This window comes from Microcaecilia unicolor, chromosome 7, assembly GCF_901765095.1.
Source record: "Microcaecilia unicolor chromosome 7, aMicUni1.1, whole genome shotgun sequence".
In the NCBI taxonomy this organism is placed as follows: Eukaryota; Metazoa; Chordata; class Amphibia; order Gymnophiona; family Siphonopidae; genus Microcaecilia; species Microcaecilia unicolor.
Window position 1 is genome coordinate 94,833,443 of NC_044037.1, and position 25,029 is coordinate 94,858,471.

General features: G+C 44.5%; 1 protein-coding gene across 1 annotated transcript; it reads right to left on the minus strand.

Annotated features, from left to right (window-relative positions):
• Window positions 1-367: 367 nt before the first annotated feature.
• Window positions 368-17,477, minus strand: LOC115474762 (olfactory receptor 1F1-like). Its single transcript, XM_030210414.1, has 3 exons — window positions 17,451-17,477; window positions 16,885-16,970; window positions 368-1,543 (listed from the first exon to the last, which is right to left on the minus strand). Exon 3 carries the CDS (start codon window positions 1,533-1,535, stop codon window positions 582-584), a length of 954 nt encoding a protein of 317 aa, XP_030066274.1. The 5' UTR covers window positions 1,536-1,543; window positions 16,885-16,970; window positions 17,451-17,477; the 3' UTR covers window positions 368-581.
• Between the last annotated feature and the right edge of the window lie 7,552 nt (window positions 17,478-25,029).

Below are 25,029 nucleotides of genomic sequence, written 5' to 3' on the forward strand. Positions count from 1 at the left end.
CAAGAGACTGTGACCAACACAATTAGAAAAAGTAAATGGCCAGGCAACAAAGGTACAAAAAATAATTTTATTTTTAATTTAGGATAAAGTAATACAGTAGCTGTGTTAATAAAGGTTAATAAATGCAAATAAAATACAAAATAGAAAATAAGGTGATACCTTCACTGGTTTTAAACATTTTTGATTAGCCTTCAGAGACTAGCACTTCCTTCCTCAGGTCAGGAGAGGATACCATAACAGCATTACACTATCATGACCTGTCTTGAGGCAGGAGGTTTTTGCCTCTGAAAGCTAATAGAAAAGGTTTTTAGGCTATTAAATAACATATTTTCTGAAATGGCTGTGGGATTGAGGTGTACCAGGGGGCAGAGCCATGTAGAGTAGGTGGAGCCAAGGCAGAATGGGGTGGGGCTGGGGGCGTGTACTAAAATCTCCCTCTGAAAAATTGGGAACCATTTGCAGCTCTGCTATGTTATCTTTATAAATATGTAATAAGCATCCTCTTTGACATTTCATATAGGCACCATTCTATGAAATTACCACCCATACTATTTACTCATTGTTGAAATGTGTGCAGCATTTTAATAATTCTGGGAGAAAATAGTTCTTCTGGTTGTTTTCAATAAAGTTTCTTTCAGTTCCTTATTTCTCAAACTATAAATCAATGGGTTGAGCAGTGGAATTACAGTTATATACACTACAGTAAGCAGTTTGTTAAGATCCATGGAGTAAGCAGACTTGGGTCTCATGTACACACCAAAAGAAGTCACGTAAAATAATAGAACAACTGTGAGGTGAGAGGAACAGGTAGAAAAGGTCTTTTGTCTACCCTTAGCAGACTGGATTTTTAATATGGCGGAAATAATATACACATATGATATAATTGTTAATATGAGTGGGGTAAAAACTAAAAGGGGACCTTCAATATAAGTAATAGTTTCAATGACATAGGTCCCTGAACATGACAGACTCATCAATGCTGTCATATCACAGAAGAAATGGTTAATTTCATTGGTGCTACAGAACGATGACTGTGATATTAAAGTAAAATGAGGAAGTGGATTTAGAAATGAAACTGTCCATGAAACAATAACTAGAATAATGCAGACTTTCTTGTTCATAATAATGGTGTAATGCAAGGGTTTACAGATTGCAACATAGCGATCATAAGCCATGGCGGTAAGAAGGTAAAACTCAACATCTGTGCAGGTCAGGAACAGGTACATCTGTATCATACACTGCATGAAAGAGATGGTCTTATTCTGTGCTATGAGCACTGCTAACAATTTAGGCACAGTGATAGTCACATAACAGATTTCTAGGAAGGACAAGTTGGTGAGGAAGAAGAACATGGGGCTATGCAGATGGGAATCAGAGCACACTGTGAATATAATAAGAAGGTTCCCTGTCAAACACATCAGATAAATAATCAAAAACAGAAGAAAAAGGAAGAGCTGCATCTCAGGTAACTCATAGAATCCAAGAATGATGAATTCTGTAACCTTGGTATGATTCATCTTTTCTATTTCTCCCATTCTGATAGCTGTTGGAATAAGAAAGGCAAAACAGAAAATTAAAACAAATATATCTAAATGCTTGACATTAAGCAGGACATCTATGTAGGAAGCCCAAAAGTTGCCTAGTTTAAATCTATTTGATAAAGACGATATAGATACCTATCCAGCTCATTTTCAAAAGAGAAGACTGCCCATCTTTCGACACAAATCGGGAGATGGGCACTCTTCTCTCAAGTGCGGCCAAATCGGCATAATGGAAAGCCGATTTTGGCCGCCCTCAACTGCAGTCTGTCGCAGGAGCGGCCAAACTCTAAGGGGGCATGTCGGAGGAGTACCGAAGGCGGGATGAGGGCGTAGTTAACACATGGGCGCACTCGGCCGATAATGGAAAATAGAAGGGCGGCTCTAAGGAGCATTTGGCTGACTTTACTAAGTCCATTTTTTTTCACGACCAAGCTTCAATAAGGTGCCCGAACTGACCACATGACCACCGGAAGGAATCGGGGATGACCTCCCCATACTCCCCCAGTGGTCACCAACCAACCCCCCCACCCTAAAAAACACAATTATAAACATATTTTGCCAGCCTCTATGCCAGCCTCAAATGCTGTATCTATCCTCTGACAGCCTTTCCCTGGTTGTGATGTGGCTCTGGGGTGAGTGTGACACCTTTTCTGTTATGCGCACTGCAGCGTCACATCAGCAATGCATTGTGGTGGGTGTAGGTATTGGGCTACATGATTCCACTAGCTTGTGTTAAATGCTCACACTGTTGGTAGTTGGTAAGCTCTATTCCCATTGGTGCTTTTCCCCCTGCTTACTGGGTCAGAGTGTGCCCAATTTCATTTCTGGTAGTCCATGAGATAGTGGCCATTTTTGTAAGACAGTTTTAGATTCCTTTCATGTGTTACCCACATTAGAGAACTTAGTTCTTACCTTGAATGTTGCTGAAAGAGGGCATTGTACACCATTCTGCCAGCTCTGACCTACTGCTAATCTCAGTACCAGGGAGACTCTTTGCCAGTGGGGCACAACCTGATCTGCAGTTAACTGTGAGTAAATGTGGTTATTCAAATAAAGGACTTTTTCAGAGAGATTAGTCTTAAGGTGTGAACTGGTGTGCCAAGGTTATACAGCAGCAACAAGTCCTAGAGGCCTGTGTGTATGCAGGTCCCTGGAGCAGTTTTAGTGGGTACCGCAGTGCACTTCAGGCAGGCAGACCCAGGCCCATCCCTCCCCTAACTGTAACACTTGTGGTGGTAAATGTGAGCTCTTCAAACCCCACTGTACCCACATGTAGTTGCCCCCTTCACCCCTAAAAGCTATGGTAGTGTTGTACATTTGTGGGTAGTGGGTTTTGGGGGGGGGGGGGTTGGGGGCTCAGCACCCAAAGTAAGGGAGCTATGCACATGGGAGATTTTTCTGAAGTCCACCGCAGTGACCCCTAGGGTGCCCGGTTGGTGTCCTGGCATGTCAGGGGGGGGGGCCAGTGCACTATGAATGATGGCCCCTCCCACGACTATATGCCTTAGATTTGGCCGGGTCTGAGATGGCCTGCTTCGGTTTCCATTATGGGTGAAAACCGAGGCCGGCCATCTCTAAGTCCAGCGATCTCAACATTTAATGTTGAGATTTGGCTGGCCCCAACCGTATTATGGAAACTAAAGATGGCCGGCCATCTTTTTCGATAATAAGGTTGACTCCGCCCCTTTCCAGGGCCGACCCCGGAGATGGCCGCCCTTAGAGATGGCTGGCCCCATTCGGTTATGCCCCTCTATGTGGCTTATTAAACGGGCCAAACAAGCCAAAATAGTACACAAATGCCAATACACAAATTTTACGCTTACTCCAAAGAAGGTGTAAATGTGATTGTGCTCTCTGAGGTAAATCTATAAAGCAGGCACTAGCAATTACATTCAGATTATATAAAGACATATATACATATAAGTGCTTAAACCCCCAAATGTTCCCTAAATGATTCTGTAAAGTGAAAGCTACATACCTGTAGAAGGTATTCTCCGAGGACAGCAGGCTGATTGTTCTCACTGATGGGTGACGTCCACGACAGCCCCTTGAATCGGAGATCTTCACTAGCCCTCGTGCGTGCACGCATACTGCGCATGCACGGCCATCTTCCCGCCCGAACGCGCTCGTGTTCGTCAGTCCAGTACATAGCAAAGACAAAGACAAGGGAAGACACAACTCCAAAGGGGAGGCGGGCGGGTTGGTGAGAACAATCAGCCTGCTGTCCTCTGAGAATACCTTCCCTTTCTCCGAGGACAACCGGGCTGCTTGTTCTCACTGATGGGGTATTCCTAGCCCCCAGGCTCACTCAAAACGATAAACATTGGTCAATTGGGCCTCGCAACGGCGTGGACATAACTAAGATTGACCTAAACTTAACCAACTAACTGAGAGTGCAGCCTGGAACAGAATAAAAATGGGCCTAGGGGGGTGGAGTTGGATTCTAAACCCCGAACAGATTCTGTAGCACCGACTGCCCGAACCGACTGTCACGTTGGGTATCCTGCTGTAGGCAGTAATGCGATGTGAATGTGTGGACAGATGACCACGTCGCAGCCTTGCAAAACTCTTCGATAGTGGCTGACTTCAAGTGGGTTACTGACGCTGCCATGGCTCTGACACTATGAGTCGTGACATGACCCTCAAGAGTCTACCCAGCTTGGGCGTAAGCGAAGGAGATGCAATCTGCTAGCCAATTTGAGATGGTGCGTTTCCCGTCAGCCACTCCCCTTCTGTTGGGATCAAAAGAAACAAACATTTGGGCGGACTGTCTGTGGGGCTGTGTCCGCTCCAGATAAAAGGCCAATGCTCGATTGCAGTCAAATGTGTGCAGTTGACATTCAGCAGGGAGGGTATGCGGACGGGGAAAGAATGTTGGCAAGACAATAGACTGGTTCAGATGGAACTCCGACACCACCTTCGGCAAGAACTTAGGGTGAGTGCGGAGGACTACTCTGTTATGATGAAATTTGGTATAAGAAGCATGAGCTACCAAGGCTTGAAGCTCACTGACTCTGCGAGCTGAAGTAACTGCCACCAAGAAAATGACCTTCCAGGTCAAGTACTTCAGATGGCAGGAATCCAGTGGCTCAAAAGGAGGTTTCATTAGCTGGGTGAGAATGACATTGAGATCCCATGACACTGTAGGAGGTTTGATGGGGGGCTTTGACAAAAGCAAACCTCTCATGAAGCGAACAACTAAAGGCTGTCCAGAAATCAGCTTACCTTCCACACGGTAATGGTATGCACTAATAGCACTAAGATGAACCCTTACAGAGTTGGTTTTAAGACCAGACTCTGACAAGTGCAAAAGGTATTCAAGCAGGGTCTGTGTAGGACACGAGCGAGGATCTAGGGCCTTGCTGTCACACCAGACCGCAAACCTCCGCCATAGAAAGAAGTAACTCTTTTTAGTGGAATCTTTCCTGGAAGCAAGCAAGACTCGGGAGACACCCTCGGAGAGACCCAGGGAGGCAAAATCTACGCTCTCAACATCCAGGCCGTGAGAGCCAGGGACCGGAGGTTGGGATGCAGAAGCGCCCCCTCATTCTGAGGAATGAGGGTCGGAAAACACTCCAATCTCCACGGTTCTTTGGAGAACAACTCCAGAAGAAGAGGGAACCAGATCTTACGCGGCCAAAAGGGAGCGATCAGGATCATGGTGCCTCGATCTTGCTTGAGTTTCAACAAAGTCTTCCCCACCAAAGGTATGGGAGGATAAGCATATAAGTACATAAGTAATGCCATACTGGGAAAAGACCAAGGGTCCATCGAGCCCAGCAGCTTGTCCACGACAGCGGCCAATCCAGGCCAAGGGCACCTGGTAAGCTTCCCAAACGTACAAACATTCTATACATGTTATTCCTGGGATTTTGGATTTTTCCAAGTCCGTTTAGTAGCGGTTTATGGACTTGTCCTTTAGGAAACCGTCCAACCCCTTTTTAAACTCTGCTAAGCTAACCGCCTTCACCACATTTTCCGGCAATGAATTCCAGAGTTTAATTACACGTTGGGTGAAGAAACATTTTCTCCGATTTGTTTTAAATTTACTACACTGTAGTTTAATCGCATGCCCCCTAGTCCTAGTATTTTTGGAAAGCGTGAACAGACGCTTCACATCCACCTGTTCCACTCCACTCATTATTTTATATACCTCTATCATGTCTCCCCTCAGCCGTCTCTTCTCCAAGCTGAATAGCCCTAGCCTCCTTAATATTTCTTCATAGGGAAGTCGTCCCATCCCCGCTATCATTTTAGTCGCCCTTCGCTGCACCTTTTCCAATTCCACTATATCTTTCTTGAGATGCGGCGACCAGAATTGAACACAATACTCAAGGTGCGGTCGCACCATGGAGCGATACAACTGCATTATAACATCCTCACACCTGTTTTCCATACCTTTCCTAATAATACCCAACATTCTATTCGCTTTCCTAGCCGCAGCAGCACACTGAGCAGAAGGTTTCAGCGTGTTATCGACGACGACACCCAGATCCCTTTCTTGGTCCGTAACTCCTAACGTGGAACCTTGCATGACGTAGCTATAATTCGGGTTCTTTTTTCCCACATGCATCACCTTGCACTTGCTCACATTAAACGTCATCTGCCATTTAGCCGCCCAGTCTCCCAGTCTCGTAAGGTCCTCTTGTAATTTTTCACAATCCTGTCGCGAGTTAACGACTTTGAATAACTTTGTGTCATCAGCAAATTTAATTACCTCGCTAGTTACTCCCATCTCTAAATCATTTATAAATATATTAAAAAGCAGCGGTCCTAGCACAGACCCCTGAGGAACCCCACTAACTACCCTTCTCCATTGTAAATACTGCCCATTTAACCCCACTCTCTGTTTCCTATCCTTCAACCAGTTTTTAATCCACAATAGGACATTTCCTCCTATCCCATGACCCTCCAATTTCCTCTGTAGCCTTTCATGAGGTACCTTGTGAAACGCCTTTTGAAAATCCAGATACACAATATCAACCGGCTCCCCTTTGTCCACATGTTTGTTTACTCCTTCAAAGAATTGAAGTAAATTGGTCAGGCAAGATTTCCCCACACAAAAGCATATAGGAGGTCCTCTCCCCAATGCAGCAGAAAAGCATCCGACGCTAGTCTGCCGTGGGGCTGAAGTCTGGAACAGAACTGAGGGACTTTGTGATTGGCCCGAGTAGCAAAAAGATCCACCAAGGGGGTGCCCCACGCTTGAAAGATCTGGCGTACCACTCTGGAATTGAGCGATAATCCTGCTCAACCTGTCGGCCAGACTGTTGTTTACGCCTGCCAGAAACATGCCGTACCGGCGAGCCCATAGCCACATTCTGACGGCCTCCTGACACAGAGGGTAAGATCCGGTGCCCCCCTGCTTGTTGATGTAATAGATGGCAACTTGATTGTCTGAATTTGAATAATTTGATTGGACAGCCGATCCTTGAAAGCCTTTAGAGCGTTACAGACCGCTCGGAACTCCAGGAGATTGATCTGTAGACCTTGTTCCTGGAGGGACCAACTCCCTTGAGTGTGAAGCCCATCGACATGAGCTCCCCACCCCAGGAGAGACGCATCCGTGGTCAGCACTTTTTGTGGCTGAGAAATTTGGAAGGGACATCCCAGAGTCAGATTGGACCAAATTGTCCACCAATGCAGGGATTGAAGAAAACTCGTGGACAGCCGGACTACATCCTCTAGATCCCCAGCAACCTGGTACCACTGGGAAGCTAGGGTCCATTGAGCTGATCTCACGTGAAGGCGAGCCATGGGAGTCACATGTACTGTGGAGGCCATATGGCCGAGCAACCTCAACATCTGCCGAGCCGTGATCTGCTGAGACGCCCGTTTCCAGGAAACGAGAGACAGAAGATTGTCGGCCCTCGCTTCCGGAAGGTAGGCACGAGCCGTCTGAGAGTTCAGCAGAGCTCCTATGAATTCGAGTTTCTGAACTGGAAAAAGGTGGGACTTTGGATAATTTATCACAAACCCTAGCAGCTCCAGGAGTCGAATAGTCATCTGCATGGACTGTAGAGCTCCTGCCTCGGAGGTGTTCTTCACCAGCCAATCGTCGAGATAAGGGAACACGTGCACTCCCAGTCTGCGTAGAGATGCCGCTACGACAGCCAGGCATTTGGTAAATACCACGGGCGTGGAGGCGAGACCAAAGGATAGCACACAGTACTGAAAATGCCGTGTTCCCAGGCGGAATCGAAGATACTGTCTGTGAGCTGGCAGTATCGGGATGTGAGTGTAAGCATCCTTTAAGTCCAGAGAGCATAGCCAATCATTCGCCTGAATCATGGGAAGAAGGGTGCCCAGGGAAAGCATCCTGAACTTTTCTCGGACCAGATATTTGTTCAGGGCCCTTAGGTCTAGAATGGGACACATCCCCCCTGTTTTCTTTTCCACAAGGAAGTACCTGGAATAGAATCCCAGCAATTCTTGCCCCGGTGGCACGGGCTCGACCACATTGGCGCTGAGAAGGGCGGAGACTTCCTCTGCAAGTACCTGCTTGTGCTGGAAGCTGAAGGACTGAGCTCCCGGTGGGCAATTTGGAGGCTTTGTGATCAAATTGAGGGAGTATCCCAACCGGACTATTTGAAGAACCCACTGGTCGGAGGTTACGAGAGGCCACCTTTGGTGAAAAAATTTTAACCTCCCCCTGACCGATAGATCGTCTGGCACGGACACTTTGATTTCGGCTATGCTCTGCTGGAGCCAGTCAAAAGCCCGTCCCTGGCTTTTGCTGGGGAGCCGCAGGGGCCTGCTGGGTCGCACGCTGTTGACGGGAACGAGCGTGCTGGGGTTTTGCCCGGGCAGCAGGCTGGCGAGAGGGAGGATTGTACCTACGCTTACTCGAATAGGGAACAGTCCTCCTTCCCCCATAAAAACATCTACCAGTTGAGGTAGAAGCTGAAGGCGTCGGCGGGAGAATTTGTCGAAAGCGGTGTCCCGCTGGTGGAGCTGCTCTACCACCTGTTCGACCTTTTCTCCAAAAATATTATCCCCCCCGGCATGGAGAATCTGCAATCCGCTGCTGAAGTCTATTCTCCAGGTCGGAGGCACTCAGCTATGAAGGTCTACGCATCACCACACTTTGAGCAGCGGCCCTGGACGCGACATCAAAAGTATCGCAAACACCCCTGGCCAGGAATTTACGACACGCCTTCAGCTGCCTGACCACCTGATGAAAAGTCTTGGCTTGCTCAGAAGGGAGCTTATCCACCAAGTCCGCCAACTGCTGCACATTATTGCGCATATGAATGCTCGTGTAGAGCTGATAGGATTGAAATTTGGAGATAAGCATTGAAGAATGGTAGGCCTTCCTCCCAAAAGAATCCAAGGTTTTAGAGTCTCTGCCCGGGGGCGCCGAAGCATACTCTCTAGAACTCTTGACCTTCTTAAGGGCCAGATCCACCACTCCAGAGTCGTGAGGCAACTGAGTCCGCATCAACTCTGGGTCCCCATGGATACAATACTGGGACTCGATCTTCTTAGGAATGTGGGGATTAGTTAGCGGCTTCGCCCAGTTCACCAGCACTGTCTAACCACAGGGAAGGGAATGGCCGTAGGCATTTCCCGGACAAAGGTCGTGAAAGGTAGGTTCTCGGGAGGAGAAAGCTGTCTTTCAGGAGAGGGAGTGGGGTCAGAAGGAAGACCGTCAGACTCCTCGTCAGAGAAATATCTGATGTCTTCCTCTGCATCCCACGAGGCCTCACCATCGGTATCGGACACATAGTAACTTAGTAACATAGTAGATGACGGCAGAAAAAGACCTGCACGGTCCATCTAGTCTGCCCACGATAAACTCATATGTGTATACCTTACCTTGATTTGTACCTGTCTTTTTCAGGGCACAGACCGTATAAGTCTGTCCAGCAGTATTTCCCGCCTCCCAACCACCAGTCCCGCCTCCCATCACCGGCTCTGGCACAGACCCCGTATAAGTCAGCCCTCCCCCTATCCTAGCCTCTCAACCACCAACCCCTCTTCCCCCCGCCACCCAATTTCAGCTAAGCTTCTGTGGATCCATTCCTTCTGCACAGGATTTCTTTATGCCTATCCTTGGGATAGGCATAAAGGAATCCTGTGCAGAAGGAATGGATCCACGAGTTCATGAACCTCTGTCCGAAGCCGTGCCCGCCTCGACTCCGTGGAAACATGGCCACGGTGAGAACGTCGAGAAGAGGACTCCCGTACCGGTGGTGATGAAGCTCCCTCCATCGATGTCGTCGGGCAGTCCGCCTGGAAGGCAGCCGATGCAGGTACCGCAAGCGGTACCAGTATTGGAGACCTCACCACGGGCAAGGGGCCAGCCATTGCCTCACTCAATGGCACCGGTGGCGCAAGCACCCCCAGTACCGGAGGAGAAGAATGGCCCGGAGGCTCTCGTTCAGAGCGGCTGTCGAGGAAAGCAGGGAGTCCAGCACAGGCGACGAGCTCAGAATCTGTCCGGGATGCGGAGGCGGTACCGGGCTGTCCAGGGTAGAGCACATCGACACCTCCTGAATGGAGGGTGAGCGGTCCTCCCGGCGTCGATGCTTAGTGGGTGCCGATTCCCTCGGCGACCCAGAGCTCTCGGTACCACGTCTGGAAGGTGACCGATGCCGATGCTTCTTTGCCTTCACACAAAGCATGTCACCAGAACCTCCTGCTACCGAAGAGGAGGACGTCGAATCCAAATGCCTCTTTCTGGGGGCCGGGTCCGAAGAAGGTCAATCCCGGGGGGGGGGGGGGGGGGGGGCTGTACCGCAGGAGCCCTCGAAGTAGGCAGAGACCTATTCAAGGGCTCACCGCCACCAGCAGGAGAATGGACAGCCCTCACCTGCACTCCGGAAGAAGAGGCACCCTCCGACGACATCAGTACCAACGATGATCCCGGTACCGTAGACGCTGATGCACCGGTCGATGACCTCGGTACCACAGACGTCGATGCACCGGCAGATGACCTCGATACTGTAGACGTCGATACACCGGGTGAGGCCCTGAACAAAGTGTTCCACTGGGCCAGTCTCGCTACCTGAGTTCTCTTCTTCAACAGAAGACAGAGATTGCAGGCCTGAGGATGATGCCCAGCCTCCAGACACTGAAGTTTGTGTATGATGTGGGGGTGGGTGGGTGGAGAGGGTAGCGGTGTTTGTGTGTGACAGTGTTTGAAGGGGAGACAATTGCCTTTCTTCCCCTGAAGTTCCCTTTCCTTAGCCCCGTACTGGAAGGGGGGGGGGGGGGGGCCTTGGTTATTGATTTGGTTGGGAGTGTGTGAGTTGCATGATCAATCTGCGCTGCCATCCTTGGGGGGGGGGGGGGGGGGGGGGGGAGGGAGGGTGGATGGTAGCGCTGTTCGGCATCAGTGTATGTGTTTCTGTGTTTTGGGTAGAGGGTTTTGGGGGGGTGAGAGAGATATGTTGAATTTCATTGGTAGAGTTTGTGTATGAAGGGGGGTGGTGCTAGGAGTGTGTGTGTGTGTGTGTGTGTGAGTGAGATAGAGAGATGCTGTCTGTCCATGGCAGAGTGTGTGTATGTTCTTGTGGGGGGGGGGGGGGGGGGTTGGAGTTTGGTTGTGTGAGTGAGAGATGGTGATTCTCGATGGTACAGCTTGTGTATTTATTGTGGGGGGGGGGGGGAGTGTGTGGGTGTGAGTGAGAGACAGAGATCTTGATTCACGTGGCAGAGTTTGTGTATGATGGTGTGGAGGTGTTTGGGGGGAGTGTGTGTGGGTGTCTGAGTCAGAGATAGAGATGATGATTTTGCATTTTTCAGTTTGTGTATTAAGGGGGGGTGGGAGGGGAGTGTGTGGGTGTGAGTGACAGAGATGCTGTTTCTGCATGCAAACATATCGTTGATTCCGTTGGCAATACGCGATCTGCAAGCAGCCTGCAGTGTGTTACTGCCGGTTCCTGCAGCGCTATCGCCAGGTGTCTGCCAGTGCCAGCACATATCCCCGTGAAAAGGCAGCATGCGGCCAAGATCCTGAGAGAGACAGAGAAGAAATCGGTGAAGTGAAGGCCGTACCTTGCACTTTAAATGTTTGGAGGGGTGGTTGGGGAGTGAGCCGCTGCGTGTTCACGAAGAATCATTTTTCCCGCTGCCTCCTGTGGCTCTATGTGCCTTGGTTGGTAGTTCAATTTGTCTTTCTGTGCTGTTGCCATCCGAAAGTTTGTAGGCAGTTCCTTAAGTTGTCTTTTTTTTTGGGGGGGTTTTGTGTGTAGAGGGCGCGTTGCGGAAGTGCAGAGCCAACTAATTCATCTTTTATTTTATTTTCTCATTACCTGCCCTTGACGTCATCATGTTTTGACGCGAGGGCGGGACTGAGAGAGATGGTTACACACCTACGAACTTCCATATAAAGTACCACAGCCCGCATTCATTGCTAGCCAGTGAATAATGCTGTGGTAATTGATTTGGAAATTACAACACAGGATTAATGCAACCTGCTTTGAGAAGGAGGGACCGATATGTGCTAGCTCCTGATGAAGCCTTAAATGGCCTAGAGAGCCTTTCCCATAAGACCTCTATATACTAATGGGGTTTGAAAATTAAGAATAGAATGGCAAAATTATTAAAATATGAATTATTAGATGAGAAAATTGCATTGAAAAATACAGGTGGTTTTGACCATTGATTGTGGTGAAACTGAAAGGTTCAATGTGGCTATGACATTCTGGGCTGTTGAAACTACTGAGGTCTTTTCCCCCTATATGTAAAAAGAGTGTGCAATGTATGTGAGTAGAGTGTTATTTTAATAGGTTTTATTGGTATAAGGTGAGCCGGCTGGAAGCCAGAATGTCTTTTTTTTTCTTTGGGAGAATAATTTTATTATTTTAAACTGTATCTGTTGCACACTTTGAAGGGCATGTAGCAAGGAAACATGAAATACATTTGCTATTATTTTATTATCATAATATATTTACATCTATTCATTTCATAAAAGACTTGGCAAAATGTTTGGTAATCATATTTCATAGGCACTTTGGAATAATGAACAATGATCTTCCGCATGGAAAAGAAAATATATTGTGTAACCCAGTTACAGCTGATTATCAGAAGCACAAACAATGACTATAGTAGAAATATATCCAAGACACCTCTGAATTTCCAACATAATGCATGTCATAAAGCACCAGTGGAAAATGTATTTCTTTATATTTATTAGATGTTTGATTCTATAAAGTTCCTGGTATCACAGAATAATAATAAATACATTTTATAAACATATCAATATTTCATTAAATATACAAATCATCAAGAAACACCATATGTCCATAAATATTAAAATAAATCTTCAAAAATATGCCATACCTGCTCACTAAATGATTCCAAAGCATCACCAAACTTTCCAGAATCATTAAAATTTATTTATATATCCAAGCCATGATCTGTTTTCTAAAACTGCAGTACTATGGAGAAGGGCATTCCAAAGTTTGTGGCAGAGCCAGTGTTGATCTAGGAACCACCAAAAGCCTTTCCTGAGATTACCTAGTTTTGCTGCTTGAAGACCACCATCCAGGACTTTGAAAGTCAAAGTTTTAAACAAAATTCTTGCCTGAACTGACAACCAAAGTAATGTGCAATTACCTGACTGAACATGATCATACATCTTTAGGCCCATCAAAATTAGGCCATATCCTGAACATATTGTGGTCTAGTCAATGGAATTATCCAATACAGGACAATTTTCAAAAGCCTTTCAGCCATTTAAAAGTTACTTATGTGGAAAACACCCCCGCCCCCCAAACCAAAAACCAAAACAAACAAAAACAACTGGAGGAGTAGGATAGTTATGGAAGTGAGAACCAAGAAAGGCAGGGCTCAAATCCTTTTTACCTACTGATGTTGTTTGTAATCATGATTAAGTATCTTTGGAGTGGGGGTAGGATTCTGTATAGGTCAGTCATAGATAGGCATTCAATTCTGTATGTGGATCAATAATCCATGTGCAAAGTAATTGACTAAATTAGTGATAATCAATAATTGGTGTTATCAAGCTCTTAATTGGCAGTCATTGGAAGTTACACAAGCATCATCCCTACACCCTATTCCAGTGGTATGCTGGTAAATTTTTGACAACATGCTCTCTGCGCCCCCCACCTGTCCACCTCTGTGCTCCCCCCCCCCCCCCCCAAATTGCAGACCTGGCAATCCCTGGAGAGAGAGCCTGGGGAGGGGGTCAATTCATTACTCTCTCAGGGATTTTTTTTTTTTTTATGCTTCAAGGCTCCAATGTAATTCATGTGGAATAAAATGCCATAAATAAGTAAATAAATAGAAACTCTGAACGTTGAGCACCTGATTCCTATAACATGATGTCTGTTTTAGAAGCCCTTTACCAGGAGAAAAAATCTCTGCACCAATAACAGGGTTAGGTGCCCCTATAACCATCCCCTCTAAATGGCACATTGATTACGATTTATAACAAACTAGTAAAAAAAGGCCCGTTTCTGTTTGAAAGGAAACGGGCGCTAGCAATGGTTTTTTTTTTTTTTTGTTTGTTTTTGGTAACTATAGAGTTGTTAGAAAAGTATTATAATGAGAAGGAATATTTGTTAAATTTGTAAATCATCTGTTGCTGTGTTGTTCCGTCATGTGAAGCAACTGTCTTCCCAGGTGCAGTATATGTTTGAGAGCGTGTTTGAGAGTGTCTGTGTGTGAGAGAGAAAGTGAATGTGAGAGTGTGTGTGTGTTACAGTGGGCATTGAAACAGAGTGTATGCCTGTGTGAGAGTGTGGGTGTGACAGTGAAACAGAGTGTGTGTGTGTGTGTGTGTGTTTGACAGAGTGTGTGTCACAGTGACACACAGAGAGTGAAAGACTGTGTGTGTGTGTGTGTGTATGTGTGCATGTCCCCCTCCTTCTGTGTGAAGTGCAGTCCCCCCCTGTTAGAAGTTTTCCCCCTTCCCTCCTGTGAGTGGCAATGTAAGGGTACCCCCCCCCCCCCCCCCCCCCCCCGTGTTTCGTTTTTGAATTCCTTTTTTTTCTTTTATCCAGCGATTGTGCTCTCTTTCTCATGCCCTCCATTCATCCATGTGCATCATTTTTCCTCTCCCCTTCTATTCTCTCACCCCCTCTCCATGTGTTTGTCTGTCTCCCCTTCAGGTTCCATGGCCTCTCCCTTAAAGTTTCTGCCCCCTTAATTGTACCTGTTCGTTTACGTTGCACTGCTGTCTGCAGAATCGGTGTCTGTGAACCTCGTCCAGCTTGCCCTGTTGTTAGTGCTGCAGTATCGGGAGGGCAGTTCAGGGCGGCGTGAACCTCGTCCAGAAAAGGCTGCAGTTTGTTTTATCTTCTTGCGCAGCCTGCTGAAGTCTTTTTGCTTTTTTTGACGTCCCCTGTTGAGGCGGCTGGAGGCTGTCTGTTGACCTTGTTTTTTTTGTTAGTGCGGGTCCGGAGGGCTGCTGGAGGCTGTTTCTTCACCTTTTTTTGTTTGTTGGTGCGGGTCCGGACGGCGGTATTCTCCTCAGCTGGGCGGCAGTCTCGTGCGGTGCGAGCGTTGTGGATGGCGGTTGTTGATTTCGTTAGAGCATGGCAGGGTCGGGAGTGCTTCTCAAGCCTTTTTTTTTCACCTTTTCTTTTTTTTTTGCACGTGCCAGCAGCCAGTTCCTGCGATCTGCTGGGTTTGCTGACGTCATTGAGTTCGATGCTGCCTCGCAGACCACCTCCGTGCTGAGGGAGCCACGATCCCAAGCACTTTAGAACGTTGGAGGTGAGTTTTATTATATAGGATTACTACTCTACCTATGAAAAGTTATTTCCTTATTACACTTCCTTTGTGTGTATTTTTAAAAATTTAACTTTTTTTTTTGTTTACAGTATCCTCCCCACCCCACCTACCTAGTAGTAATCCCAAAGGCTTGATTTTGTGCCTTTTTCATATGGACATTTTTTTTTAAAAAGGACAAAAAGATAAACACACAGAACATAAAAACATCAAGCAAGTGATCACTTTCGAAAAAAAAAAAAAAAAAGATAGTTGTTTTGCTGGTGTAAAAATGGCTTTATTTACTGTTTGGACTTTGTACCTTTGAGCAAAATGTCCAAAGTCATATTGAAAATGCCCCTCTTTTTGTCTTTTTAAAATAGGCAACCAGATTCATCCCCAAAAATATACAAATGCTCATGTAAAAATTTACACCCACTCCAAAACAAGTGAAAATATGTGAATACTAGTAAAAAAGGCCCGTTTCTGACACAAATGAAACGGGCCCTAGCAAGGTTTTCCTCGGAGTGTGTATGTTTGAGAGAGTGTGTGTGTGTGTGTGTGTGTGAGAGAGAGAGTGAGTCTGGGTGCAAGTGTGTCTGTGAGAGAGAGTGTGTGTGTGAGAATGAGAGTGTGTGCAAGTGCGTATGTGAGTCACAGTCTGTGAGAGAGTGTGTTTCACACAGATACAATGTGTGCGAGAGAGTGTGTGAGACACAGACTCTCTGTGAGACTGAGTGTATGAGACCAAGAGAGTGTGTGAGTGACTGTGTGACACATAGAGAGTGAATGTGATACAGTGTGAGAGACAGTGTGAGAGTGTGTGTGTGACTGAGATACCTCCCCCCCCTCTCTGGTGTCAGGCCCCCCCCTCTCTCTGGTGTCTGAGCGTTACTGTGCAGGACGCTGAGCTCTGGCTGTGCTTCAAGGAACTGACCAATCCTATTTAATAGAATGCACCTCCAACATTCTGAAGCTGAGAAACCTCATGTGGTTGGTCACTTCTGTTTGTGTCGAACCCAGAAGAACTCAAGGGCGGGGCTTACAGAGATGAAGCCTGAGCTTCAGAAGCTTCAAACCCTTCACTGAAGCCACGGAGTCAGCTTCAGAACGTTGAGGTTGTTTTTTATTATATAGGATGTTGTATGCACTTTACAAAGTATTTGTGTATATCACAGCGCTGTCCTGCTCCACCAAAACTGTAGTTTCATGATTGACTACCCATATATTGGTGTACATATGCCTACCCATATATTTTTATACATATGTACAAAAATGCAATTTTATGAGTCATCTTTTATGTATACAACATGCTTTTCACACAGAAAATGCTTTGTGAAATTATTCTTCTTAAGATTACAGATCTTATCATATAATATTTATTGGATGCATCTTCTGTTTGAGATGGTCATGCAATTTAGACTCAACAGGACAAAAACTATATTTTCAGCTAAAAAAAAAAAAGGGTGTCTTATACTAAGCTGTTGTAGAGTTCCTGTGGGTTTCTTGGCGTTTACCACCAGCTGATTTCTACCACGAGCAAACAACACTACCACAGCTTAGTAAAAGACCCCAAAACTGCATAGGTTAAAAGGTCATAGCTGTATATTGGTTGTATGAATTTCTGATAAAAAATATAAAAATAGGAAGGGGTACTCACCTTTTCTAGTTAATTTTGTGGCAAAGATCCTCTTCTTGAAAACAAAGGCATTGTTCAGGCAGACTCTTTTAAGAAGCTTTCTGCACCTATGAGATAAAACCCCAAAGGAATTTTGAGGCTTCAGATGTGTAACACAAAAACAATTATAACAAGTGGAAAAGAACATGCTGTAATCACTTTACAAAGATGAGTTTTGCTAATAGAGTGTGTGCTTTAAATTTGCATGATTCTGAGTAAGTGGATAGAGGTACTGAGTTTGTCAAAGTTGGTTAATGAGATAATGAAGAGATGGAGAAGTTATTAATGGATAAAGAGGCTGAGTGATTGAGTGAGTGGGAGTGAATGGTGGAAGGGAGCTGGGTGAGTTGATTGGGGATTATTGGTGGCATAAGACTGAGTAAGCAGATAGGGTGTTGTCTAAAACAGGGAAGCTAGTGAATGAGCAAGGGGATGGAATATCAGAGGTGTAGCTGGGGGGGGGGGGGGGGGGCGCAGTGGGAAGCAGTTGCTCCCCCAAACAGATTTTCAAAGAAACTGTGCTGCAGTGTGCAGGCGCTGGTTGTTACCTTTTCCAAAATAATTTGTGAGCCAGCTTTTAAATTCAGGCAGCAGAGAGCCTTCGCTGATTGCAGCGATTGCAACAGGCTCTCTAGCCAGACCCAGGTCCTTCCCTCTCTGTTACAGTCAGTTTCCTGTTGCCGCATGGGAAGGGCTTAGCCGAGGGAAGAATTTGGAGCTGCTAGAGGGAGCGGTGCGTGACGTGTAAGTAATTATCTATCTACCACTTCCCCCCCCCCCCAACATTCATTGTAAGTGTAACTTCGCTTAAGTTAGAAGTAGTAATCCTGCTGTTATCTCCCACTCCCTACACCCAGACTGGAGCAGAGCAGACAGAACTGTGAAAGACTAGGGGAAAGTTAGGAGAAAAGAGATGAAACTGTTGTAAGAGAAGCCTGAGGTTTGTGTTAAAAAAAAAAGTGATTAGAGGGCTGGGGAAGAGCTGGCAGGAATTTCTGCTCAATTCCCAGGTTTGAGGAAGCTTTCTGCCAGCTTTCATATATTTCCATTCTATTACTCTGTATTAGAATTTCCCCAAACAAGCCCCAGAGATGCCACAGCAAATCCACTCCTTCCCTAGCTGAGATAATATTTCACCATCTCTTTGACCTCATGGGCAACTTTCTTTAAATTATTCACCTTACTTACTAACTCCTCTTACCTATCTATATATTCCATCTTTGTTTTACCCTTCACTATCAATTAAAATGTTCTATTACATATTGTGTTGACAGTATACTGCCATACTTTGTATTATTTGAATATTTTGACTGCTGTAATTGCCTGTTGCTCATGCTTGATCTATTCTTACTGTACACCGCCCTGGGTGAATTCCTTCAGAAAGGCAGCAGTAAATAAATCCAAATAAATAAATAAATTGGGTATCTAGAATGAATATGCATGAGGTAAATTTCCATATACAGGGTTTGAGTTGTGCAAATTTGATCTTGTGCATATCCTGAAATTCTGACTGGCCGTGGGGACCCTAGGGTGTGCTTGGAAATATTTTAGGATGTACAGTTCCTTATAGTGTTTCAAAGAACTGCAAACTGGGGACAGCTTGTTCCTAGCCTGATAAGAGCAGTGAACCTGAATTAATTTTCGCTAAATTTGTCTAAATAAGATAGCTGACCAGAGGGAGATCTGCTGCAGGATTAAAATGATTCTTTATTTCCTACTTAAATCTTATTTAAGTTACTTATCTATAATGCCATACAACGTTAGTACCATTTCATACAAATATATGTGATTCTCCATTCATAAAATGCAGAGTCTTGGATCTCAACTTCAGTGGTGGTATAGGTTCACGATAGAAATAGTGCAACAAGATAAGAAACTTTAGGTCAATGAATGTAAGGGGAAAATGTTTCCACTGCCTAATATCCCCCAAGATAATTGGTAGGAGAGGCTAGTGTCCTGATTTGGGAAAGGTGGAAGAGAGACAAAATGGAAAGGTCAATCTGGAAAAGAATTTTGGAGAAGAGTGGCTCATGGAAAGTGGAAAAGAGACAGAGACCAGCTTAATTAGAAAAATAAAATTCCCAGATGACAAAGGTAGAAGACAGAAAATATTTTTATTTAATACTTTTTAATTACTAGATGTGCCTGCTTTGTTAAATGTTTTTTTCTATTGTTTTATAAAGTATAGGGAAAATTTCATTTCTGTTTCTCTTTTACCAATTTTGCCCTGCTTAAAGAGTCTTGTTTTCCTGGGGGGGGGGGGGGGGGGGGGTTCTCCGTTTCAGGTTTTGTCTGCATGTTTTTTTGTGGTCCCTTATTTTGTATCAGATGAGGGTCTGTCCATATTCTGAGGTGAAGGATTCTGCTAGCACAGGGGTGAGCAACCTTGGTCCTCGAGGGCCACAACCTAGTTGGGTTTTCAGGATTTCCTCAATGAATGTGCATGAGATCTCGTGCATGTTCATTAGGGAAATCCTGAAAACCCAACTGGGTTGCAGCCTTCTAGCCCTTAAAGTTCTGAGGTTGCCCACCCCTTTGGTAGCATGTAGTGTCTGTGTAGGAATCTATAACAGTCCAGCTTGTTCCAGTTTCCCAGTAGCCGATATAAATATTATACTGGGCCCTAATGCACCAATATATCACTGTCTTTTCATAAGTGTTTTAGGGCTGTTATGGTGTGGTAAGATTTCAGTATAGGTTTGGAGTGCCTTCCTGCAGGATTTTGTGTTATTTCACAAAGTGTCTGGAGGTGGCCCTATTTGAAAGTAGGTTCTGGGGTAAGGACTGCCTTTGGCAGCTCTGTTTGAAAGTAGGCTCTGAGGCAAGGGCTACCATTGGGGGTCCTTGTCACACAAAGTAAAAATGCTTAGGACTAGTGGTCTTCACATTCTATAGAGTAGTAGGAGTGTGTGTGCTGTCCCTGAGGTGATGGTCACAATTTGAATATTTATACTTCTAGTTAAAAAGACAGGCTGCCTGCTCCGGCCGGTCTCCTGCTGTAACTTCCTGTTTTCCTCATAGGCTGGACACAGCAGAGGCAGCCTGTGTTAAATCATTATTGTTGACCACTGCACCTGAGCACAACACAAGCACTGCCACCTAGCTGACACCAACTGGTGCCTATTTTATAAAAGTCTGCTCCCCCTGACATCAAAACCTGGCTACGCCTCTGGATGGAGTTTATGCATGACAAGTGGGTTGAGTATGTGAGTGGATGGGAGGTGTATAATTATGGTACAGCCAGAGACCCCCCCACTGGAATGGTGGTGGGCCCAGTCACAGAGCTCAGGCCAGTACAGACCTTGGCTGAGTCAGAAATCTGATGGCTGACACAACTGGGAGTTTACTGGAAAAGTATGGCCTAGTTGGTAGCCCACATTGAGGCCTAAATAAGCTAAATTAGGAAAAGTTAATAGATATGGAAACAAAATGGAGGATTTCAACACAAAATGGAAGCCCGTATCTGTTACAAAGTGGAATTTTCTCTAATGTAAGTTAGAAAAACAAGTTGAGAAATAAGTGAGTCATAGCAGGTGCAAAGAAAATAGAGAACTAGCTGTTCCAGAGAGGAGGGAGACTTCCTGTGAGCAGGATTGTGGTCAGCTGGTCAGCTGGTGTGAGAAAGGAAAGGCGTAGCAAGATAGAAGCTACTCATTAGCATGAGCCAATCAGTGACAACCATGACATTAGCATAGATCCAATCAGGTATATCTACTGTCATATTATCCATATCCTGAAGGCACTTATAAAAATCAGGGTATTTCCTGGTTTGAGTTAGAGAGACAAGGGTTGGCACTCTCTCTCCAAGGGAAACCAATGTGTCCAACAAAATTGACAAATTTCCTAGTTGCTTTCCCTTGTAAAACCTCCAATTGGTAAAAGAAATTATAAAACATTAGCAAATAATTAACACCTGTTTGTAGCTTATTATATTCCTATAATTAATTGATTGTACATGCCTGTTGTCAATCACTGATTTGACTTATACCTTAGCAAATAAACTCCTCATTCCAAATGATGATTTGTGGGCTTCACTTAATGATCAAAGGCTGTAAGTATAAATGCATTGTATAACTTGTAATCTAAATCCAGTTTGTTATAAGGCTGGTATCTTTTCCTTAGACCTAACGTCTCCCTTAGAGGCAATAACTCCTTGATTACCCCAGTACTAGTGTTATTTAGAGATGGAGTCAGATTAAGGTCACTCTAGCCTTCTTGGGGGGGGGCTCGGGACCCCCCAATTCTCAACATTGGTGACCCTCCGTTCGATTTCAACACGCCACCAGAATTTTTGTCAAAGTGGGGTTACTTATAGTTCTTGACTAAAATTCTGTTGTTTTATCTTCCAATTGATTGCTGTCCCTCATAAAGATCCAGAATTTCCTCCCCGGTGTTTCATACCCCTTATTACAGCATTCTGCTTTCTCTCTCTAAGCTTTCACTCCTTCCTGTGGTTAAGCCACTGTCAATTTCCCTTCCGTTATACTTTCCTATCGCAGTCAGTGAATTCTGTCCGTCCTTTCGTATACTCAGTTCTTTTCTCCCTGTTCTCCTGTCCCTCTTCCTCTTATGTTCATTCTCGTTATGTTCTTCTCCATCCCTGGCCGTTTTGATTGTGGTCCTACTCTGGTCTGTGATACTCAAGGTAGTTCTCTATAATCTTCTATCTCTCCCTTCCAATCATTCTGGTTTGTGTGGTATCTGTCTTATGCTTCAACACTGACAGGCTTGCCCCCACCTCTGTTCCTGCTCCCTCAGATGCTCACTCTCGCCTATTCTGTTTCTGGCCACTGTTGATTTCTCCCCATCCCTGTTAGAAACTGTCCTGATGTGTTGTTGTGCACGATTTATTGTTTAAATCTTCTTTCTAGTTGTGCGTTGGCTTCACATTTAAAACTGCGTAGTAAGTCTTGCTTCCTTATCTTTCTGTTACTGCCAGACTTTATGGGCACTCTTTCTCCGCCCCCCCTTCCTTCCTGTCATACAGCTTTCATAGCATAATTTTTGGCTGAATTTATAAACTGCTGTTTTATTTTTGCTTTCTAAAACTGTTTCTGAGACTTTCAGAATTAAGATGCTTTATTTGGCAATCTAATCTGTTGCCCGGTTTCGTTAAAACTCAGAGACAGGGTTTTTTTTTTGTTTGTTTTATGCTGCAAGAGACAGTTTGGTAGATCTTATCGTGTTCCACAATGTGGTTATGAAGTTTCAAAGGTTTGATTAATACAGGAGTTCACGATACTAAATCTTATCTCTATTTCTCCTGCGTAGTCCCTTTCCTTTTTTTTACTGCGACATTTTTTTCACTTCCCCTTTTCTCGCTTGGGCGTAAACTTTTTTCCTGTTGTACTCCTGTACAGACTGTTTCTAAGATGCTCATTATTGCTTGGCAACAGTTTCCGGTGCTTATTTCCTGTTTCACTGAATCTATTGCCAGTCTGTCAGCCTGATTTCAATTTCTCCCTTACATTCTATTTTTCAAGTGGGTAGAGCCCCTGCTATTGCTGCACGTATTTTATGGTTTCTGCATTTATCCCTTAGCTGGTGATTGTTTTAGCAGTTTTTTCAGCAGGTGCCTAGCCGTCCTTCTCTTACTTACTCTCCTCCAGCACTGCCCCTCCCTTTCTTGATGGTTGCTCTGTCTCAGTCTCTAGTGGTTTTGCACTTTTTTTCCCCCTTGCTATCCTTTATATTAGCTTAAATAAGACTTGCTCACCATGCTGTTACAGGGCTTTCAAAATTTATTTTGTGTATATTTCATGGACTGCTTATTGATTGATATGTTAAATCCATTTCTCTGAGCTATCTGCCAGCGTTAAGTTTAGCTCAGCCTTATACAACTGCTTACTTATTGGTTCGCTACGGTTGTCTGTCAATATTTTTAATCCCACCCACTTCCCTTTTTAGGCATGATACTTTTCTTTCAGACTTTCGTGCTTGAATTGCAGTGCTCATTTTTGTATTTTGATTTGTGGCTGAAACTACACAACTTTTTACTTGTTTATTTCTAATTAAATTGTCTTCTTCACTCCTGACATAACTGAACGAATGAATTTGTACTGTTTGCTTTTGCATTATAGGCTTCTTCACTGTCAGCTGTTCCGTTCTAATGCTTTTGAGTTTCCTTCTCCTGGTTTGTTGAGTGGAAAATATATTGTCTAGTGAATGATGAACGTGGAATTTTTCACATTTTTTGTCCTGACTAAGGTGTTCCAACTAAAGGCTCTTTTTATGACTGTGCCTTCCCCGAAGAGCTTACATTTGTTTTGTTTTGCTTTGGAATATTTCGTTTTTTCTCTATTTTTCTACCACTTCTATAGTAATTTTCAGGGGCTTTTCCCCGGGACATACTATACTTTTATTGTTTTCTTATATACTAGTGTCACGCTATAATCATTGGGTTCGATACCGATGCCTGGGGCTTACATCCATCAAAGGTTACCCTTAAATGGATGACGGTATCTCAATTAGTAGAAGCAGACTTCCATTCCATTTTCGGAGTGGCCTGCGGTTTCGGCATTATTGCCCACCTATGAGTTACTTGTACAGATGACCGCGGGGTTAATAAAGAGACGTCTAACGACTTTCGTTGCGATTGTGTACAGGTTGACTCGGGCATTCAATATTTTTGAATGGTTAGTGGTAACAGAGAAAATTCCTAGTCTTTCAATGTTTTAGTGGGGTTTGTGGTAACAGAGAAAATTCCTCACCTTAAAATTTCTCAGTGTTTTGTTGTAAACGAGAAACATTCCAAACCACTGTAGGTCCATTGGAGGGGTTAGTTGTAAAAGAGAAGATTCCTAATCTGCGGAAATCCAGTGGACCGCTGCTCTTCGACTCAGAAGACCTTTTTCGCGGGTCCTATGGGTTCTTTTGGGAGTGGTTGCAATGTCCCTTTTTGGGGGCTCTATCATGGGCTGGAGCTCATGGCCAATTGTAACCGGAATAATTCTTGGCAGGCAGTAGAAACCGAGATTTATTCCTGTCTTTAGAAGCACACTCTGGAGAGTAGTTTTCATTAATTAGGGGTAGAGTAGTATAAATATATAATAGCTGACACTACGTATTTATTTACTTTTGTACTGTCTCTCTAGGCATATTTCTGTTTACAGTTTTTGTCTTGCTTTCTCCTAATGTCACTTGTGGTCAAAGCGTGGAACTGTCCGCCAATTAGTAATTTTTATTTTAGGTCCCTATGTTGGAGTACATTAGCAGATGCATGAGTATGAATGTGTTATGTCTCTGCATGTTCTACTATCAGAATAATCATCGCATGTTTTTGTACACTGTTAGCACATTATCATTTCAAGATCTCCCTGTTATCTCTGAAGCTGCTCTTTGAACCACTGACCTTGTACCAGGTTCTAGGTCTGGTCAATATATATATTATTACAATAGTTCATTTTTTTCTATAGCATGTTACAGGTCTGAAGCTCATTTGTAGACCACTTGCTCACTAGGTCCCGTGGTTATACATATTGGGTGATGTTGTTCACTACCCATTATGTCATATCTTCCGCAACCAACACCAGATACTGGTGATCTGACATCTATTCAGATCTCTGGTAAGGACTTTCTGGAACAAACCTTTCTATTTTGCGGTTGACCTCCCTATGCCACCGAGAGTTCGGAAGGGCGTAGTGATCCCGCCAACTGTTCTCTTTCTCTATTGATTTTCTGCGCTGGAGAGTACATTGCATGAATCGTGAGTATATTTTCATTTATTGTATGTGTTACTATTAAGCTTACCGTTATATACTTTCATAGCCTATTGGATTAGCTCTAATTTAAATGTTTTATTTTACCAAATTTAGGATTAAGATTTTGTCCTCAATACACAGGGACGCCTCTGTATGTGGGACAATAACTGTGTCTGTGTATGACTGTGGTTTTCCTTTTCTGTTTGTGTGCTGTGACTTGTGATTGGCTACTGGAATATTTATTTTTATATTTTTTTTTCCTTTTGAAACCCTATACAATTCCTTAACTGTGCACAATTCCAATGATTGCTTTTGAACTACATTAAAAAATATCTTGCTTCCTCTTCTGAGCTTTAAGTTTTCTACATATCAGGATTAGGTTACAGTTTTAATTTCACGTCTATATGTTCCTGTGTGTCCTGTGATA